Raw genomic sequence first — 20,493 nt, 5'->3', positions numbered from 1 at the left:
CACGGCACCATGTTTGAAAGCAATCTAGATCGGATTGTAAGTCCAAATGGCGAGAAATGTCCTTATATTGCAAGCATAATTTTACATCATCAGCGTACATTAGTACACGCGAATGATTTATTATTAAGGGAAGGTCGTTAATAAATAAGGTAAAAAGGAGCGGACCTAGGTGGCTCCCTTGTGGGACGCCGGATGTGACTCGGAGAATACAAGAAAGAGAATTTTTAAAGAGGACCCGTTGCGTCCTGCCATTCAGATAACTTAGAATCCAATTTAGGAGATCAACAGGGAAACCTAATAAATCAAGTTTTTTTTATTAAATGTGAATGATTAACAGAGTCGAATGCTTTACTAAAATCCGTATAAATGACATCTGTTTGAAGATTATTTTTGAAACCCTGTACTACGAAGGAGGTTAGCTCCAGAAGGTTAGTAGTTGTTGATCTGCGTTTCATGAAACCATGCTGACATGGTGAAATAATTGACCTACAAAGGTGCTGCAAATGAGGAGTGATAACGTTTTCAAAAAGCTTAGGGATAGCAGACAATTTGGAGATTCCTCTGTAATTGCTTGCATCCGATTTGCTACCTTTTTTATGGAGAGGGATCACAAAGGACTCCTTCCATATTTGGGGAAACTGTGTAGATTCTAGAGATAAGTTAAACAGTTTTAGTAGAGGTTTGCACAAGGCTTCCGCACAGAATCTAAGCACACAGCCAGGAATTCCGTCGGGACCTGGCGAATAGACAGGCTTAACTCGCAGAAGATCATAAAGCAGTGAGCTTTCGTTTAAAGTGGGACAGAATATTAAATTTGACTTTGATACCGCGTAAGAGTAAGGTCGTTCGGAATGAGGTAACGTAGAATATGTGGTTTGAAAAAACTTGGCAAATAGATCGGCTATTGCCCGATCCGATGTTACCGAAGTATTTTCAAAAAATAGCGAGGAAGGGTAACTAGTTGTTTTACGCTTAGTGTTAACGAAATTATAAAACTGTTTGGGATCCTGTGCGAACTGGAACTTACAACGGTTTAAATAATTCTTATAACACTGAGCATTAAGCACGGTAAAATTTAACCGAGCACTTACATATTTAGAAAATATAGATTGAGAACCGGTATTTTTAAATTTTATATAAAGTCTGGACTTAACATTTCTTAGGTGTGTCAACTCTTTATTAAACCAAGGTGGTTTGTTAGAAGTAGACGGATAGTACATCGGAACACAAGAGTTGAAAAATGATTTAATTGCAGTATAAAAAATATCTATGGCATCGGCCATTATGTTGCAAGAATATAGATCGGACCAATTAAAGCCAGATATAAAAAGATTTAACCTCTGAAAGTTTGCCTTACGAAAACAATGAATTCGTTTGGTTGACTTTTCTGGCCTCTCTTTTATTACGGTACCTGTGTCAATTGTCACCTCGAAAGTTGGATGGTATGGATCTTCTGGTTGACTAAGAGGTGCTACTCTAGTCAGAAACACACTTTCAGGACTTGAAACAAAACATAGATCCAATAAACGACCAAGAGAATTTTGAATATAATTAACTTGCGACAACGATATGTCAAGCAAGCCGTCAATAAAGTCATGCTGTGCTATAGGCAGGAGAATATTTGACTGTTCCTCTGTGGACCACTTAGTGCCTGGTATATTAAAGTCACCTAGGACAACTAGTTGGTCCCTATCGGACAGTCTGTTTGTAACGGATTGGATAGCGGACAAATGGTTAATATATTCAGGAAATTCAGAAGACGGCGGAATGTACGAGCACGTAATATAAACATAGCTATCAGAAAATGACAGCTTTACGCATAAGAATTCTATGTTCTCGTCAAAAAGTACCTCCTCTGACGTGAGGGTAGACCTAACAGCAATTAGGACTCCACCTCCCCGCCTGGAGGGACGATCATGCCTGTATACTGTGTACATACCTGGGAGAACTTCGGAGTTAAGTATCTCCGGTTTTAACCAAGTCTCTGTAAACACAATAACATGGGATGCAAAGGAAAGACTATTAGAATACAAATTAGTTAGCTTACTACACAAGCCTCTTACATTTGGATAACAGATAGTGAGACTAGATTTTAGTTTTTTGAAGATAAAGAAGTAGAAGTAGTAGAGGAGGATGGGGCAGTGATCTGGCCACTTGTGGGAAGTTTAATTCCCACGGGCCTTTTTATCCTATTTTTAATCTTAGCTTCAAACTCTTTCACAATCATACTTTTCGGCCAAAAATCACAGAAATATGGTTGAGAATAGCTCATTTGGGACAGTTATCTTGAAAGATGAGATGTCCCTAGCATAAGAAAAGTTAAATTTTTCCACTTTTATGTTGTCGGCTTTTGTTTTGTCTTGTATATAAGACAGTACATCAGATGATGTTTGATCAGGGGAAAGCCGAGAAACAAAAATTTGTTTCTTTAGTGGAACCACCGAGAGGGGTTTTGGCACTGCAGGTTGTATTTCTGAAGTGCCAACTTGTGCCGGTAGTCCGGACTCAATATTCCTTTGTGGTGGTAAACAATTCGGGACGGGTGGAATCACCGGTTGAGAAACCAGTGCGGACATAGCGGAATCTGTAGCAATCCCAGGCTGGACTCCCTCCACAACCGATTGATCGGATTGCACCGAATCTTTTTTAGCTGCCGATCTAAGCAACATTTGAGGGTTTGCTGCGATCGTCAACTGATCAGCTGTGGAGTCCTGTTGATCACTCGCCGAAGGTTGCGGGGCATTCCCCTTAGGCAGCCTACCACCAGCGGCTTTCTTGCGCTTTGGAGATTCTTCTAATAGTTTGAGGCTATTAAATTGTGAATCAAGCGCAGAAAGAAGATCATCAGCTCGACGAAAACTATCTCTAGCCACGCCAAAACTGCTGATCAGTCCTTTCAAGCCACCTTTAGTTTGGCGCATAAAGAGTTGCATTTCATTCGCAACTCCTAGGCAAGTATCACAACAGTATTTTAGATTAGGGCCTTTAGCTAGGTCATCACTTGTTCGGCCGTTAAAACCAGCGCACTTAGTGTGCACCATTCTATCACATAGCCAACAGGTCATTTTTGACTGATCAGGCTTTATTACCTGACGGCATTTGTTATGGAAGCAGACAACATTGGTTTCCATGTTTAATTGGGTTTTGACCACTGTACCAAAAGACAAAATCAGAAAATGTACCGCAAGAGCGCAGTGTGCACTTTAAGATTTTGTGTGGGAGAGCGAGAGAGCGGGTGCACCGTGCAGTTAAGTACAAAAACAACAGCACTACGGACAACGCACGAAAAAGAGAGTAAACAAAACGCAAAGACAGAAAGAGAACAGATCGAATTAATTTATTAAAATAATGCACATATCACAAAAGATTCACTCGCGAAACGAACGGCACTTTAACTAGTACAGATTATGAAATTGAATTATAAAATAATTTGTTAAATTCCACCGCTGGATTTAGCAAAACAAAAATAAATTCGGAGCGCAGAAAAAAAAACACGACCGTTCGCTTTGAAGCTTGGAATGTTTTTTACCAAGAGCTATACGTTTTAAATGATTTAAAATTAAAATTAAGTCTTGGTATATGTTTATTTTCGTTTGAATGCGTACAAATGTCGCGTGCGACATCAGAGATTTACCCATATGTGTTTTATTATTACTTATCTACCTTCCCGCAAACTTATCCAAACACTACTTCCTGGCGCTACTTCAGCACTCTTTCAATAAAAAGGTCATTCAATATACATAAACTATCGATTAAAATCTTACCTTTCAGATATGGTCAACGAAAACATTTTATAAAGATCTTGATCGGCGTCATTTAGTTTTATGCCCTTGGTATCTTCCTCATCAAACGATCCAATATCAAAGGCATCTGCGGCATTTACTTCTCCCCTAGGGGGTACTAAAGGTGGAGTATATTTTTGTAAGTAAACTTGGTGCCAATCAATTCCACAGAAAAAATTGTGCATTTTTACTTCATCCGCGCTAAAAGAGCGAAAATTAGGGCACAAAAGAGAATATATATTAGTACACTGCGTTGGAAAATTTAACTTTTATTGAATAATAATGTAATTTTGATGGAACCCATACGAAATTGGTGGACTACAATACGCTTACTCCAAATGTGGTCATAATAATGGATTCTAATCAAAAATTCCAAAACGGTGGGTAAGTACAAAATTTTTGAATTAGATAAAACTAATTTTTTTTCAATTTTAGGTCCAATATCTAGTAAGAATTGCTTGAGGACCAATTTTCGTGCCTATATTGGTAATGTAATGTATTGCGCATTGTATCAGCAATCTTTTTGGGTTACGACAATGTAAGTTTATCCTGTTACACAGTGTTATCTCACCCGTTTCCCATGCACCCAAGCCGTTTAGAGACGTCCCTTTGAAGTAACATTTCCAACAAATTCTTAAGTTCCAAAGAAAACGATTCCGGAAGTTCTACGTTCTGCAAAAAAAAGAGTTTATCTATTTTTATAAAAAAATTTAAAGTATACAGGTGCTTAAAATCTTTTGGTTTTTTGTTCTTTTTGGTAATATCCTTATACAAAATTTTCGAAAAAAGTTAATTTAAAAAATGTATGTATATACTCGAAAATTTGAAGTTTATATACCCTTCCCGTAACAGTCTACATATTCATGATCAGGATCACTAGCCGAGTCGTCCGTATGAACGTCAAGACTTCGGAAACTATAAAAGCTAGAAAGTTGGAATTAAGCAGTAGATTTTAATTTTATTATGTGTCTTTTGGCCACACTCAGTCTAACACCCACAAACCGCATAAAAGCTATCACGCCCACGTCTTTAAAATCCTTTTTGGATTTTTATACCCGTTATTCGTAGAGTAAGAGGGTATACTAGATTCGTTGAAAAGTATGTAACAGGCAGAAGGAAGCATTTCCGACCATATAAAGTATATATATTCTTGATCAGGATCAATAGCCGAGTCGATCTGGCCATGTCCGTCTGTCCGTCCGTCTGTCCGTCCGACTGTCCGTCTGTCTGTCCGTATCAACGTCGAGATCTCAGGAACTAGAAAGTTGAGATAGAAAGTCAGGTAGAAAGTTGAGATTAAGCATACAGACTCCAGAGACATAGACGCAGCGCAAGTTTGTCGATTCATGTTGCCACGCCCACTCTAACGCCCACAAACCGCCCAAAACTGCCACGCCCACACTTTTGAAAAATGTTTTGATATTTTTTCATTTTTGTTTTAGTCTTGTAAATTTCTAACGATTTGCCAAAAAACTTTTTGCCACGCCCACTCTAACGCTCACAAACCGCCCAAAGCTGCTACGCCCTCACTTTTGAAAAATGTTTTGATATTTTTTCATTTTTGTATTAGTCTTGTAAATTTCTATCGGTTTGCCTAAAAACTTTTTGCCACGCCCACTCTAGCTCCCATAAACCGCCAAAAACGGTCAGTGCTGATGACTCTTTCGCACGTTTACTAGCTGAGTAACGGGTATCAGATAGTCGGGGAGCTCGACTATAGCGTTCTTTCTTGTTTTCATTTGCCTTTACCCATTTTTATCGATAAGCCAAACAAATTTTTAAATTTATACTTCCCACTTCCACTAGTTGATGAACGGATATTGATAGTCGAGTATACTCGACTATCTCGTCAAAGAAGAGATAAACTAAGGGTTAATGATTCGAACTAACGCTTATAAAAGGGGTAGTTGGTTTTCATCATGCGCATGCCTCTGAACTGCGACACAAGCAACGTTGCTGCCATCCGTGGTTCTGTTGAATTGTTTGCATTAGGAAAAAAATATTTCAATATCTTTCTGGCTAGCAAGTTTTTTGATAAAATATAAATATATAAAATATATTTATATACTAGACTGACCCGGTGGACTTCGTCCCACCTACCCGTGATTCAATTCAGGCTAAATAAACATAAACAAGTTTTTTCTCTGTGTAGCATGAAAACAACTAATGAAAACTCCCTATAATATTTTAATATTGAAAAATTCAAGAAACAAATTTTACCAAAAAAACCAATTATTTTTAAAATTTTTCAATTTCCAGAGCGTTATTATGTATGTATGACAAAGAACGCAATATAAATTACTGCTTCGTTCACGGGAACAAAACAACAACAACATTCGCGACTTTGCTCGCACGGGAGCGAACACAAAAATAAATGCCATGGCTCTCTTTGCAGTCGAGTCTAATTGTTTTTTTCTGGCTCTCTTTCAGTTGCCCACGCTAAAATTGTGTATGTATGCGTACACACGCATTGAACGTTTTCAATGCTTGCTTAGCGAGCTTGCATTTAATGCAATTTAAATTTATGTTTTTTATTTTTTAAAATAGGTTGCAGGTGGAATTAGAAAATTAAAATATCCATACGAAACTGGAAATTTATTTCTGATTTTTTAAAAAAAACTTTAAGTCTCTAAGACATGTGGTTTGGCCATGGCTGTGATATATCAGTCAGTCAGTCAGTGAGTCAGTGAGGACAAAGCATTTTATATATATAGATAAATATATATATATAAATATATAATATATAAACGATATTTTAGAAATGAAAGCGTTTGCCCCTTTCTTTTTCCATCTGTTTGTTTTTATATAAAAAGCAAGAGAGAATGATATAGTCGAGTTCCCCGACTATCTGATACCCGTTACTCATCTAGTGGAAGTGCGAAAGATAAATTTTAACAATAACAGTTTTTGGTGCGAGCAATTTACAAGACTAACAAATATGTACAAAAAAATATCCAAACATTTTTCAAAAGTGTTGGTGCCGCAGTTTTTGGCGGTTTGTGGGCGTGTCAAAAAGTTTAGAAAGTTAATAGAAATTTACAATTCTAATAAAAATAGGAAAATATATCAAAACATTTTTAAAAAGTGTGGGTGTGGCAACTTTGGGCGGTTTGTGGGCGTCTTGTCTCTGGAGTCTGTATGCTTAATCTCAACTTTCTAGCTCTTGTAGTTCCTGAGATCTCGATGTTTATACGGACAGACGGACATGGCCAGATCGACTCGGCTATTGATCCTGATCAAGAATATATATACTCTATATGGTCGGAAACGATTCCTTCTTCCTGTTACATACTTTTCAACGAATCTAGTATACCCTTTTACTCTACGGGTAACAGGTATAAAGAGTAAAGCTTTGAAACGTGCTATTTGGTATATAAATAATCAAGACTTTTTTGCTCAGTTTGTATAATAATACAATAATTAGAAAGCAATAACCAAAGCAATAAACAAAGGAGGAAATGACAATTCGAATGGGGATTTAATTTAATTAAACAATTCTTTTTTAAATTGTAAGCCGAAAAGCTTTTTTCTGCACATCAGTAAAAAAAAATTTTCAAACGAAATGGTCGGAACATTTTTTTGTGGATGTGAGAGTGGGCATGGCAATAAACTAGCAAATAAATTTGTGTAACAACGAAGTGTTTCCGACCCCAGAAGAATATAATTTATTGACGAGCTTTTAAGTCTGTGGTTATGAATGCTGTGATGTAGATAATAAAATCTAGTAAGTTAAGATTAAGAATGCATAGACAAAGACTCAGTGAAAATTTGTTTCAAAAAATCTACACGGCCACTCTAACGCTGACAAACCGCTCAAAACTGCCACGCCTACAGTTTTCACAACATTTTTTCTTTCACCTCGTGTTATTATTTGTTTTGCACATTTAGGGATACGTCGACAAATCGCGAAAAGCAGTTAAGGCCAGAATATTGAAAAATGCTCGAAATATTTTTGATTTCATACATTTCTTGCCAGTTCCTATCGCTATGCCAACCCACTAACAGGTATCTAAAAGTCGAGGAAATCAACTAAAGCGTTATCTCTTGATAAAGCCGTTACCGGTAAAGTAAAATTCTAGATTCGTTGAAAAGTATGCATCAATGAAACTGATCAAGACTATATAATAAAGAAATAAATAAGAATAAAGAAATGTCTTTTTTACTGTGATGAAAACTTTTGACTCAAATCAATTTAATTTTTGCAATGGTAAGAATTTTATGAAAAACAAGAGAGAACGCTATAGTCGAGTTCCCCGACTATCTGATACCCGTTACTCAGCTATTCGAAGTGCGAAGGAGGGTCTTCAGCACATACAGTTTTTGGCGGTTTTGTGGGCGTGGCAAAAACTTTTTTAGCAAATCGTTAGAAATTTACCAGACTAATACAAAAATGAAAAAATATCGAAACATTTTTCAAAAGTGTGGACGTGGCAGTTTTGGGCGGTTTGTGGGCGTTAGAGTGGGCGTGGCAACATGAATCGACAAACTTGCGCTGCGTCTATGTCCCTGGAGTCTGTATGCTTAATCTCAACTATCTAGCTTTTGTAGTTCCTGAGATCTCGACGTTCATACGGACGGACAGACGGACGGACAGACGGACAGACGGACGGACAGACGGACATGGCCAAATCGACTCGGCTACTGATCCTGATCACGAATATATATACTTTATATGGTCGGAAACGCTTTCTTCTGCCTGTTACATACTTTTCAACGAATCTAGTATACTTTTTTACTCTACGAGTAACGGGTATAAAAAGCAAAATTCAAAATATAATCCCAAATTTCTAGTGGTTCATAAAAAATGTATCAAGGTATTAAATTCATATAATTGAAAGATTTATAAACATACCATAGTTAATGTCATTTTGTCAATTTCAAGCTTATCCTTTGTTTTATGTTGTCGAAATGGAGAATGACCTTTAAGCAATTTATACAACATGCATCCCAAGCTGAACCAATCAGCACACGAATCGTATGACGTTCCTTTGGATAGCACTTCCGGAGCCATATATCCATGAGTTCCCACTGATGCATGCGGTTTCTTTTTTGAAAAGTCGCAAGCCAATCCCAAATCAGATATTCGTATGTGTCCGTTTTCATCGAGCAATATGTTGGCGGGTTTTAAGTCTCGGTACACAATACAGCGTTTATGCATGTGTTCCAATCCCAAAATCACCTGATATGTTAGAGGTTTGAGTTAAAATAAAATATTTAATGGCATTACTTACTTCAGCTGCATAAAATTTCATTTCGTCCTCACTAAAAATACCATGCTGCGATAAATGGTAATGTAGGTCACCACCGTTCATTAGGTCTAATATAAAACACAGTTTATCTGGTGTATGAAAGGCATAAGTCATACACACTATAAACGGACAATCAATCTATGAAAATTTTTTAATTACTAAAGTAAAATACAATTTATAAACGATCTTACTCCAGTGCTGACTGCTTGCAACATATTTCTTTCATTAAGTGCTAACATTTCTCCTTGTTTCATTTTAATCCGTTTTTTGTCTAAGCATTTCATTGCATACATTTTTCCAGTGTCAGCTTTTCGGCATCCATATACTTCTCCAAAACCCCCTCGTCCAATAATTCGATGAACGCTGAAATCGTTCATAGTTAGCTGAAATATATGAAAATGGCTTTGTAAAAAAGTAGAAAAAGAATACTTACAAATACTGTTTAATATCTATATAACAGAACATATGTACACTGAAAAGATTACATAAGGCTTACAATTTTATAATTCTATTGTTTAAACGTATCATCATTTTAAAGATTTACTTCATATACATTTTAATAACGTGATTTTGTAACTAATTTACCCGTTAAATATTTTGAGATTACACACCTATTGTTTTGGAACAGTGAATTATAATCGATAGGTACAATTAACAGACGACCTCCTACTCCCAACAAAGACAACTGAAACCGTCCAATCAATTCAGTGACAACTATTGTGCTACTTTTTTGATATATGTAATGTATAATTAATGATTTGTTTCCTTTAATTCATTTGCAAATAAGTTTTTTTTTTTTGTGATTTGTTACTTTTAAAATATTGAAGTGAATGCACTACAAGCAATGTTTTAAGTATCACCTACGATTTGTCAATTGTAAAATCAGCTGGTCAACTTTGCGAGTTTAACATTGTTTAGACGATTATCTAAAGGACATCCAGTGTTACGTACACCCTATTTGTAAGATCATAGGACTTTGAAGATTCACACATAAAACCAGCAAGAATCTAAAGCAGTGGAAGGAGTACAACTATCTCGTTGAGTCAGACGGAATGCAAGAAAAAAAATGCAGTTCTACAACAAACGAGTGTCTGATGACCAGTCCAGCGGCCGCAATCGTTCACATGGAAATTAAACTCCAGTAATTGGCAAAGTTCATCTGTAGGGCAATGATTCCCTAAAAGAAAAGTCAGTCTCGGGAGGAGATAGTCTAGGGAAAATTCATTCTCAGGAGGAGACTTTCTAGAGAGGCGACTTTTCCGATATCCTGAAGGAGTCCTAGGAGATCCTAGGCGTGCTGTACGCCCCTTGATTTTATCGCGGTGTTGTTGGTGTATCAGGGAATATTAAGATTAGTATAGACCTACAAGCGGTCAGTGCAGCGGCGTCGTGACCATCACTATACATTGGAAAAGATTGTATTCAGCATCCCGCAGCCTCAATAATTTACATCATGAAAGGCGGAGTCCCTTTTCCATATATGAGCAGTGCAGTGACAATGAGAATCAGGAAATTAAACTCGCCTAATTACGGCCGATTATGAACCAGCAGATTTAAATGCCAGAAAAAAACGTCCACACTTTTGAAAAATGTTTTGATATTTTGTAATTTTTGTATTAGTCTGGAAAATTTCTATCGATTTGCCGCCCATAACTGCCACGCCCCCACTTTTTAAAAATGTTTTTACATTTTTTCTTATTGTTGTTAGTCTTGTAAATTTTAACCGATTTGCCAAAAATCTCCAAGCTCTAAGCTCAGAGAATGTCTCTCATCTAATACTATTATATGATTCACGGCAAATGTTTTTGAAGATTAAGACAGTGTTGTATTCTTCAACACAGTGTGTAGTTCTACCTAATTTAAAACAATCGGTGTTCTGTCTGTGTATTTTCAAGATTTACACGACTAAACTTCGTAATCTTAAAATTTTAAAACTTAATATATCTAAGCAGCAATTGTGAGTAGTTATGCTCGTGACAGTTACAAAGAAGGCCCAGCTTAACATTCAGGTTACCTCTGTACTTGTAGGTTTATGACATATCCATAAGTCCAAATTGAGAGACAGACAAAAAAACCTATACACTTGGGATTCACAAAAAAAAGATGCATTAGACTGGAGGAAGGCTTTATATCTGATCCTGTTTTCCCCAGAGGCCTAGATACCTAGCTCGAACAATACACGGCTGTCAGATTCATTGGTTTAGTAGGATTATTACTATAAAGAGCTACACCGAAACCGAAGAAAAGTTAAAATAGCTACTGTGGCGACCGGCACTGACGGACTACAACACGAAAGAATTGAAGAGAAAAAAGAGAGAAAGGAATACCAGTGAGCGGAGTGAGTGAATATAATGCCAAAAATAACTTGACGATTCCAAGTACGAAAACACCTTAACTCTCTCTATCTCTCCTTCTCTCTCCACACATACAATACAAAACTATGCAATTGGACAAAAAATGATTTGATATTGGAAACACATGCATATAAGTTGACTAAGGAGCTTACGTTTTACGAGTTTGACATAAAGGAATCGGACAAGAGATTCAAAGGCTGAGAATACACTAAAAGCCCTTTAGAGAGATGCTGAGTAGTGGTACAAGCTGAGAAAAAAATTTTTAGATATCAAGAGCCAAAAGCTGCAAATGCACTATAATGCTTAAAGAGAGATGCTAAGTAGTGGTATACAAAAAAATGTTGAGCTAATAAGCTTTTTATTAGCTATTTTCCAAAAATAAAAAGACGGGTTACTGTGTAGTTATATCGCACAAATGAGGTGCCGTAGAGATAACTTGTGTCTCCAATGTTGGAAAAACATACATTAGCTTTGAACGGAATACCAGCAGACGAAGCTCATTCACTGGTCGCTTCGCCGATACTGCTGCTATACAATCCTTCGGTATGATAATTGGGCAACGATCAGATCATTGAATTCAACGAAGACTTCTCGAGCTGACCATATACCTGACGAAGTCCATCGTGGTCAACAAAGGGTGAAAGCGAGGCAAAAGAGCTAGGTGGCTGTACTAAGTCTTTAGTCTATGGAGATACTCTTCGTCGAAATTCCATTACTGGCTTCTTCGTTATTGCCGTAGGTGGCCAACCTGTTATGGGGACCGTGCCATTCGAGCGACTGCAACCTCCAGAAACAATTTTTAAGCAGGGCTGACTTTCGATAAAGTCAGATTAACGATGCCAGAGATTTCCACGTTGGAATTGAATTCTTGAAGTCTGGGTCCTCCAAATTCTTCATCCATTTCGCCTGACTAGCCGGATCCAGCTTTTGAAGAAGTACTTGCACGATGATGCATCCAGGGATTTGTTTCGTTGAGCCAATTCCACTTAGAGCACGAATATGAGCGTTGAATTTATCAGACAGTTCACAAAGCATCGTCACATCGGGGGCATCGTCGGTTCCCCATGCCTGAATGGGCGCTGCTGGTGGCCATAATTATGGAGAAATTCCGTTAGCAAAGGTTGAGTGCAGATGCATTTGCGAGGCGCGCTTTGATATCTCACCCCAAACTGAGGATTTAAGAGTCCCGACCATTACATAATAATTTATTAATTAATTTATTACATAAATTACTTTAAATTTCGTCAAAATCCAGTTCTTCGAGCTCGTTGAGAATTTTTCTAAATGATTGCTGAAGCTCATCGATCATCTCCAGCCACACATGACTCGTTTAACGAAATGAATGCAGAGCTAAACGTTCTAGTCTATTATAAATTACAGCCGCCTTGCGCATACGTACGCATATGCACGCGCAATTTAACTTCTTATTTATTTGCAGTTTTGAGCAACCAACGGAATTTCGATTTTTGGGCACTGCCTTTAATCTTTTCTGCATTTTGTAGACAAATATTGTTGTTCGACAACGCACCCAACAATAGCGATATAAATTTAAACAACTTGGTATGATTTCCACTATGTATTGTTTATGAATTCGCTGCCGGGTGCACTGATCGAATCCAACGGTATCAAATGTCCCACTTCCGCTTCTTTGTCTTTTGAATTTCGCGGCTATGTACAAAGCGCTAGTATCTGGCATCACTATACATAATTTGAAAGGTCTTGACCTACAAAACAACGATATGCATGATTAGTTTGGATATTGCGTTCAACAGTTATAAACGTGTAAACATGGAGTTCACTAACTCCGAAATTCGCGCTATTTTAAAGTTTTCCTTCGTTAAAGGCAAATCCGCTAAAGAAACGTTCCGTGGGATTAATGGTGTTTTGGGGGATGGTACTCTATCACTTCGAAACGCGGAGGAATGGTTTCGACGATTCAGAGTCAGTGAAAACGACACCATGGATAAGCCAGCCGGCGGAAGACCTATGACAAATACCAATCAAATCATGGAATACATCGAGTTAGACCGGCATATGGCATCTCGTTTATAACATATTTAAGATATAAAAATATAATATTCATAAAATTGTAATATTGAGCATTTACTGCCCGATAAGCTTGCGGACCTGTATAGTCCACAAAACCACTAGGTAGGAAAATGTAAATCATATAATATTCGAAAACAATAAGGCAGAAATAGGAGGTTCGAAAACCTAAATAGAAATATAAAAATAATAAACAAAACAAAACTTTTTTTTAATAAGAAAAAACATATAACATAAAAATAAACCAAAAACCCAAAAAAAAAATATTGTATTGACTATCAGACAAAAGATAATACGGCCAATGTGGTCAATAATGTAAAAATAGTCGACCATACAGAAGACATTCAGTCGCTGTGGTTACTTCTTTTAATTTTAACAATTGTAACAGTCGCTCAGCTTATATAACGCTATACGTTAAGCATAATAAAATAATAAAGAAACGTTATATAAGCAGAGCGAATAATTTGGAAAAAAATTTAATAAGAAACACAAAAAGAAAAAAATGAATAAATAAAGAAATACAAATAAAGATATATATAATATATGAACATATGAAGAGAAAAAATTAAAGAAGAGAAACAAATAAAATATATTTTGAATTAAAATCATTCAAAAAAAAATTGATTAACAGCAAATGAGAATGGAAAAAGTCATTGAAGAGACTCTAATTAGGGAACCTTTATTCATTCTAAGATCTTTACAGATCTTAAGTAAATTTCATACGTTTATAAGCGTATATGATTTATGATTTATATTATGAAACCTTCGACTTGTATGCAAGTCCATTATTCCATTGCTCCACAATAGAAAAGGAAAGGTATTATCAATCTTACCATATGTGAAAATAACACAGGTAATAGAAGATAATATATTTTTAGGAGAGGCCAACACAGGTAATAGAAGATAATATATTTTTAGGAGAGGCCAAAATTTATAAAGTTCGCTTGCACAGATAAATCCATATTAACATATAAATGGACTGGCAGGAAATAAGAAACGAGCTTAAATAAATTAAAACGACTTTCGACAAGTCTTATAAGTGCATGACGCAAAATAGAGAAGTGCAACAAGAAACTCTCAACAAACATGCACAGATATTGGTAAGATGCTTTAATGAAGCACGCCAATTAATACACAGAGAAAGAAAAAGTCTAAAAAAAGTCATTTAAGCCAATCAGTAAAATTTCTTAACAGGTTCCGTGAGAACTTAGTAAACGTTAAGTCCAGACATAATTTAAATCTAACTATCCCACCGATTGTAAGCACACCTATAGTCGCTGAAATCGGTGAGGATATCGAAAGTTTAGAAGAATCTGAAGTAGAAATCAAAGAAGAGGATCTTCACGATTTTTCAATTCCAGCGGTAATAAAATGGCCCAAATTACTCACAGAAGAACCTAAATCGATTCCTCACGGCTCTCCGGCTAACAGATCTGACAAAAGGAGATCAGGAAATGCTAGCGGTAGAGGTAATGAAGACAAAGATACTTGGTCCATTATCATCCAAAGTTGAAAAGGAAAGGACCATTATCGGTATAATAAATGTATTAAAGGCATCAGTTAAAGGCGAATCGCCTTGTCATTAAAGCGAAACTGCTTAATACACAACAGCGCGGCAAAACTGCAGCGCAATAGAAAACCTACGTAGGTCGCTTCAGGCAGCCTATATAGATGGTGGTTTAGATTCAAACAATGCAGAAAAATTCGCTACAAAGGAAGCCATCTCTGCAACGACTAAGAATTGTGAGCACGATACGCTCAAAACGATATTGGAAGCTGGAAATTTCTACACAATGAATAGCGGGATTGAAAAGTACATACACTGCGGTACAGAAATTACCGGAAATTCAAATAGTGTATTATTTTATAATAATAGAAGACACTATCGGGGAAATAATTACCGAGGAAATTACCAAAACAGAGGTAATGGCCGAGGAAAATATAATTCCTATAATAACAATTATAGAGGCCGAGGTGGTTACCATGGTGGAAGCAGAGGACGAGGCGGTATCCCAAATTATAATAGAGGTGGAGGTTACTCAAGAGGTAACCAACACCATAACAACAACACAAATTATAACAACAGTGTCCGACACATTCAATCGGAAAACGAACATGCCCCCTTGAGCGGCAATCAGCAGTAAAACTGTACAAAATTAATCTCAATTTAAGCATTTTTATACAATTAAAGAATATGAGTACCAATTCATGGGTAACTCTTTTAATAGATACAGGCGCAGAAATTTCCCTGCTAATGCAGAAACAATAATATAAACGATTTAAATCCAAAAAACACAACAAATATATCAGGAATAGGGCAAGGGACAATTCAGTCTCTTGGTACACTAAATTTAGAAATGTGTATTGCTAATGCAGCAATACCATATGAATTCCATATCGTACCTGGCAATTTTCCAATACCAGGGAATGGCTTGGATTTCATTAAGAAATACAATTGTATTTTAGAATTCCACGACCAAGAAGATTGGTTTACTTTGAGGCCCAAAAATTTCAGGAACATAAACTTTCCTATCATACATTCACTAGATAACGAAATATCTATTAGTATTAGTTTTGTAAATTTCTATCGATTTGCCAAACAACTTTTTGCCACGACCACTCTAACGCCCACAAACCGCCCAAAACTGCCACGCCCACACTTTTGAAAAATGTTTTGATATTTTTTCATTTTTGTATTAGTCTTGTAAATTTCTAACGATTTGCCAAAAAACTTTTTGCCACGCCCACTCTTACGCCCACAAACCGCCCAAAATTGCCACGCCCACACTTTTGAAAAATGTTTTGATATTTTTTCATTTTTGTATTAGTCTTGTAAATTTCTAACGATTTGCCAAAAAACTTTTTGCCACGCCCACTCTTGCGCCCACAAACCGCCAAAAACTGTCAGTGCTGAAGCCTCTCCTTCGCACTTCCACTAGCTGAGTAACGGGTATCAGATAGTCGGGGAACTCGACTATAGCATTCTCTCTTGTTTTCTCTGTGTAGCATGAAAACAACTAAACAACTGAAAACAACTCGTTCACGGGAACAAAACAACAACAACATTCGCGACTTTGCTCCCACGGGAGCGAACACAAAAATAAATGCCATGGCTCTCTTTGCAGTCGAGTCTAACTGTTTTTTTCTGGCTCTCTTTCAGTTGCCCACGCTAAAATTGTGTATGTATGTGTACACACGCATTGAACGTTTTCAATGCTTGCTTAGCGAGCTTGCATTTAATGCAATTTAAATTTATGTTTTTTATTTTTTAAAATAGGTTGCAGGTGGAATTAGAAAATTAAAATATCCATACGAAACTGGAAATATATTTCTGATTTTTTAAAAAAAACTTTAAATCTCTAAGACATGTGGTTTGGCCATGGCTGTGATATATCAGTCAGTAAGTCAGTCAGTGAGGACAAACATTTTATATATATAGATACTTGAAAATAACTTCATATTATTACGTTATGTTTTAATAGGAGGGAGATTTAGTATATACGATTTTTATACCCGTTACTCGTAGAGTAAAAGGGTATACTAGATTCGTTGAAAAGTATGTAACAGGCAGAAGGAAGCGTTTCCGACCATATAAAGTATATATATTCTTGACCAGGATCAATAGCCGAGTCGATCTGGCCATGTCCGTCTGTCCGTCCGTCTGTCCGTCTGTCCGTCTGTCTGTCCGTCTGTCTGTCCGTCTGTCTGTCCGTCTGTCTGTCCGTCTGTCTGTCCGTCTGTCTGTCCGTCTGTCTGTCCGTCTGTCTGTCCGTCTGTCTGTCCGTCCGTGTGAACGTCGAGATCTCAGGAACTATAGAAGCTAGAATGTTGAGAGTAAGCATACAGCCTCCAGAGACATAGACGCAGCGCAAGTTTGTCGATTCATGTTGCCACGCCCACTCTAATTCCCACAAACCGCCCAAAACTGCCACGCCTACACTTTTGAAAAATGTTTTGATATTTTGTAAATTTCTATCGATCTGCAGAAAAACTTGTTGCCACGCCTACCCTAACGCCCACAAACCGGCCAAAACTGCCACGCCCACACTTTTGAAAAATGTTGTGAAATTTTAATTCGTCTTGTAAATTTAACTCTATATACCAAAAATCTTTTTGCCACGCCCACTCTAACGCCCACAAACCGCCAAAAACGGTCAGTGTTGTAATTTCCCTTCGCACTTTTAACAGCTGAGTAACGGGTATCAGATAGTCGGGGAACCCGACTATAGCGTTCTATCTTGTTTTGTATTATCCGCATTAGGTATCCAGGCTTATCGCCAACCTCTCAAAGATAGCTGATTTTCGATAACATGCGTAAGACAAAATTGGCGGCAAATCATTTTGCCACATTTGTGGTTTATATTTCGTCAGAGAATTAAAAAAGTTTAAAGTGTGGTCATGAAAAACAGTAGCACAGGTATGTAGATTTGTAGTTCACTAAAATTTTTGTGTAGTTATATCGTGTTTTGTTTATGTGCCGTTTTTACAGTCAACTTAACAAATGTAGCTGTGTTTTGTGGAATATAACTTTTGTATGGCAAACCACTTCAAAAGAATTTTAACGGCAAGTTATTAACTAACATGTGTATAATATTATACAACTAGTCTCATAAGATCCTTTTTGTTCCTTTTTGAAAAAACCCGTTTTTGTAGTTGAATATTTGTTTGGGAATACAGAGCTGCAAGACATTTGGAGCAACAATAGTCCCTCTGAGGATGCAGTTAGGCAGCATATATTTAAAACATTTGGTCAGAATAATTTAAATGAATGTTGTATTTCATTGGTAAATACTTAAATATAGATAAAAAATCTTTTTCTTTGGTAAGGTAAATACTTTTATGGCATATCGGCACGATCGTTTATATGGCAGCTATATGAAAAAGTTTACCAAATCAATGGGAACTTTGTGGGTCATCTTGGGGGAAGTAAAGAGTAACACAAACCAAATTTGGTGAAGATAGGCCAACATTTCGAATTTCTGCCAAAAAAAGGCAAACAAAAACCACTGTGCAATGGTCGACCTGCCTGGTCTAAAGCCATGCTGCGTCGGGGAAAGACCTCCTCCTCCGTCGATTGCTGCTGATAGTCGCGGCTTAATTATTAGGCCACGCATGCAATGACCTATCATGTCCGGCTAGAAAAGCAACTTGCAACAAATGGTCAAAGACTGGTCAGCTTTTTAAGAAGTGTCGTACAAACCTTAACGGCCATTTTTTTAATCCCGAAGAAATAACCTTAAAAGGCTAAGGATTTCAAATTTAATCACATTAGTCGCGCAGATTGGTCCCAGCTAATGAAAGAAAAAGCAACAGTTTTTAACGTAAGATTCCATTCGGAAATAAAATTCCGAGAGTATGCATCTAGTAAATTACTGCACGTAGTTTTCGTCTTTGAAGCGCCAATATCGGTAGAGCCGGGAGCTAAGGAGATTACCGCATTTTACGTAATTAAGAATGAAAACAATCTCTATTGGGCCGAGACATGACATGACTAAACGTCCTCCGGCAAGGATAGCCGGGTAGAAGAATCGACACCATACGAAAATGGAAAAGTATTAAAGAACAGCTCTCCATCGACTATGGCGTAACACCGATACTGCAACCTATACGATACAGACAAGGTATTTAACAAACTCAAGGAAGGCCTGAGTCGTGATATAATTGATAATATTGCGTAGATATCTCCAATCGTCTCTACGTAGAATTTTCATGGAAACTAATGAAGTGCACATGAAAGACAAGCAAGCTAAAGTTCCTGGGGCACATTCTGTCGACCCTGAGAAACGTATACGGTATTTTAGGAATCCAAAGAACAAAGCGGAAATACGGAGTTTTTTTGGTCTGGAAGTTCATCCCACACGGGAAACCCTGGGAAGGCTTCTGAAAACCAAGAACCACTATACCTGGGGTGAAGCCGAGAGAAATGCCTTCATGATTCTAAAGAACCAACTTATACCAAATACCAATTCCAATACCAATGCCAATACTAAAGCCCTGTGGCTCTCGGGGCGGTTTTATTACAATAGAGAAACGGTATTCTCAAAAAGCAAAAAAGAGCTTGACCTTGGTTTTGGCGGAGGCGAAATTTACTGAATCTGTCAACTACCCACGGTAATGGGTACCCATAATGGTGGAGTCCTAGGCACGAAGAAATTATGGACGCAATCAGTTGCCTGGAGGAAGACTCCTGAAATCCCGACCCGGTTGCAAACTATAACCCGTTTTGTAATGAGCTCTCTGCGATTGGATTACTTTTTTAAGAGCAATATTACTAGAGTTAACCCAAGAAGGGCACTTCGGCGGAGACGGCAATAAAAAGCCGCCTGAGGTCTATAATGTGGCGGCCACACATAGATAGGGAGGCAGAAAAGTTTGTTAAAGCTTGCAGATTGTTGTCTGGTATCCCAAGAAATCCGTCCTGCCTCCATAAATATATAGCCATTCCCCACTGCCCCGCGGATATAGGTTGCCTCAGATTTTTGGACCCCGTAACCAATATTGAGTACGTACTGGGGCTTATTGACTACATCTCGCGATATATGGAGCATTTATTCCTCAAAACCATATCTTCCGCAACGTTGGTAGAAGCAATGTTGGAGATCTTTTGTTGACTGGGGCATTTTAAGTTCTTAAGGACCGACAGTGGGCAATAATATATTATTGAGTAACCACTACTGCAAAGCGTGCGGCATTATCCAGATTAGAGGGTGCTGCATTCCAGCCCACAAATGGAAGTCCCAAGGCTTCCAACATTTTAGGTTGCAAGAGAACTCAACTCCTTAAACCTAGTTATCCAGTTATTTTTAATTCATTTAATTAATTAACTTATCATCGACGTAGAGTCAGATAAAATAATTTTGGCAGCTCTAGGGAGTGGCTTACTGATATAAAAGAAAAGATATACGAGACAGTAAATATCATACTAAAAAGGTCACAACACTTGGCCGAAAACCAAAAAACACAATTAGAGAATCTTGTTGAAAAACTCTCCAATTACACTGTGTCGGGTATCGCAGCCGACAGCAGTTCCTAAATTTATTTAATTTTAATCTCTATGCCACC

The 20,493-nt window shown here is 37.3% G+C and overlaps 1 protein-coding gene across 2 annotated transcripts in view; it reads right to left on the bottom strand.

The window, feature by feature from the left end:
* LOC122625460 (G protein-coupled receptor kinase 1) overlaps window positions 1-20,493 on the bottom strand; it is a 133,313-nt gene that overhangs the window by 31,578 nt on the left and 81,242 nt on the right. For both annotated transcript variants that reach the window (XM_043805544.1, XM_043805543.1), the window contains 5 exons: window positions 9,223-9,414; window positions 9,014-9,169; window positions 8,635-8,961; window positions 4,354-4,454; window positions 3,765-3,983 (listed from right to left, as the gene is read on the bottom strand). In XM_043805544.1, the coding sequence (XP_043661479.1) occupies window positions 3,765-3,983; window positions 4,354-4,454; window positions 8,635-8,961; window positions 9,014-9,169; window positions 9,223-9,414 (995 nt within the window). The remainder of the gene's footprint in view (window positions 1-3,764; window positions 3,984-4,353; window positions 4,455-8,634; window positions 8,962-9,013; window positions 9,170-9,222; window positions 9,415-20,493) is intronic.

This window comes from Drosophila teissieri, unplaced genomic scaffold (genome assembly GCF_016746235.2).
Source record: "Drosophila teissieri strain GT53w unplaced genomic scaffold, Prin_Dtei_1.1 Segkk10_quiver_pilon_scaf, whole genome shotgun sequence".
NCBI classification, from domain to species: domain Eukaryota; kingdom Metazoa; phylum Arthropoda; class Insecta; order Diptera; family Drosophilidae; genus Drosophila; species Drosophila teissieri.
This window is presented reverse-complemented; position numbering and strand designations above follow the sequence as displayed.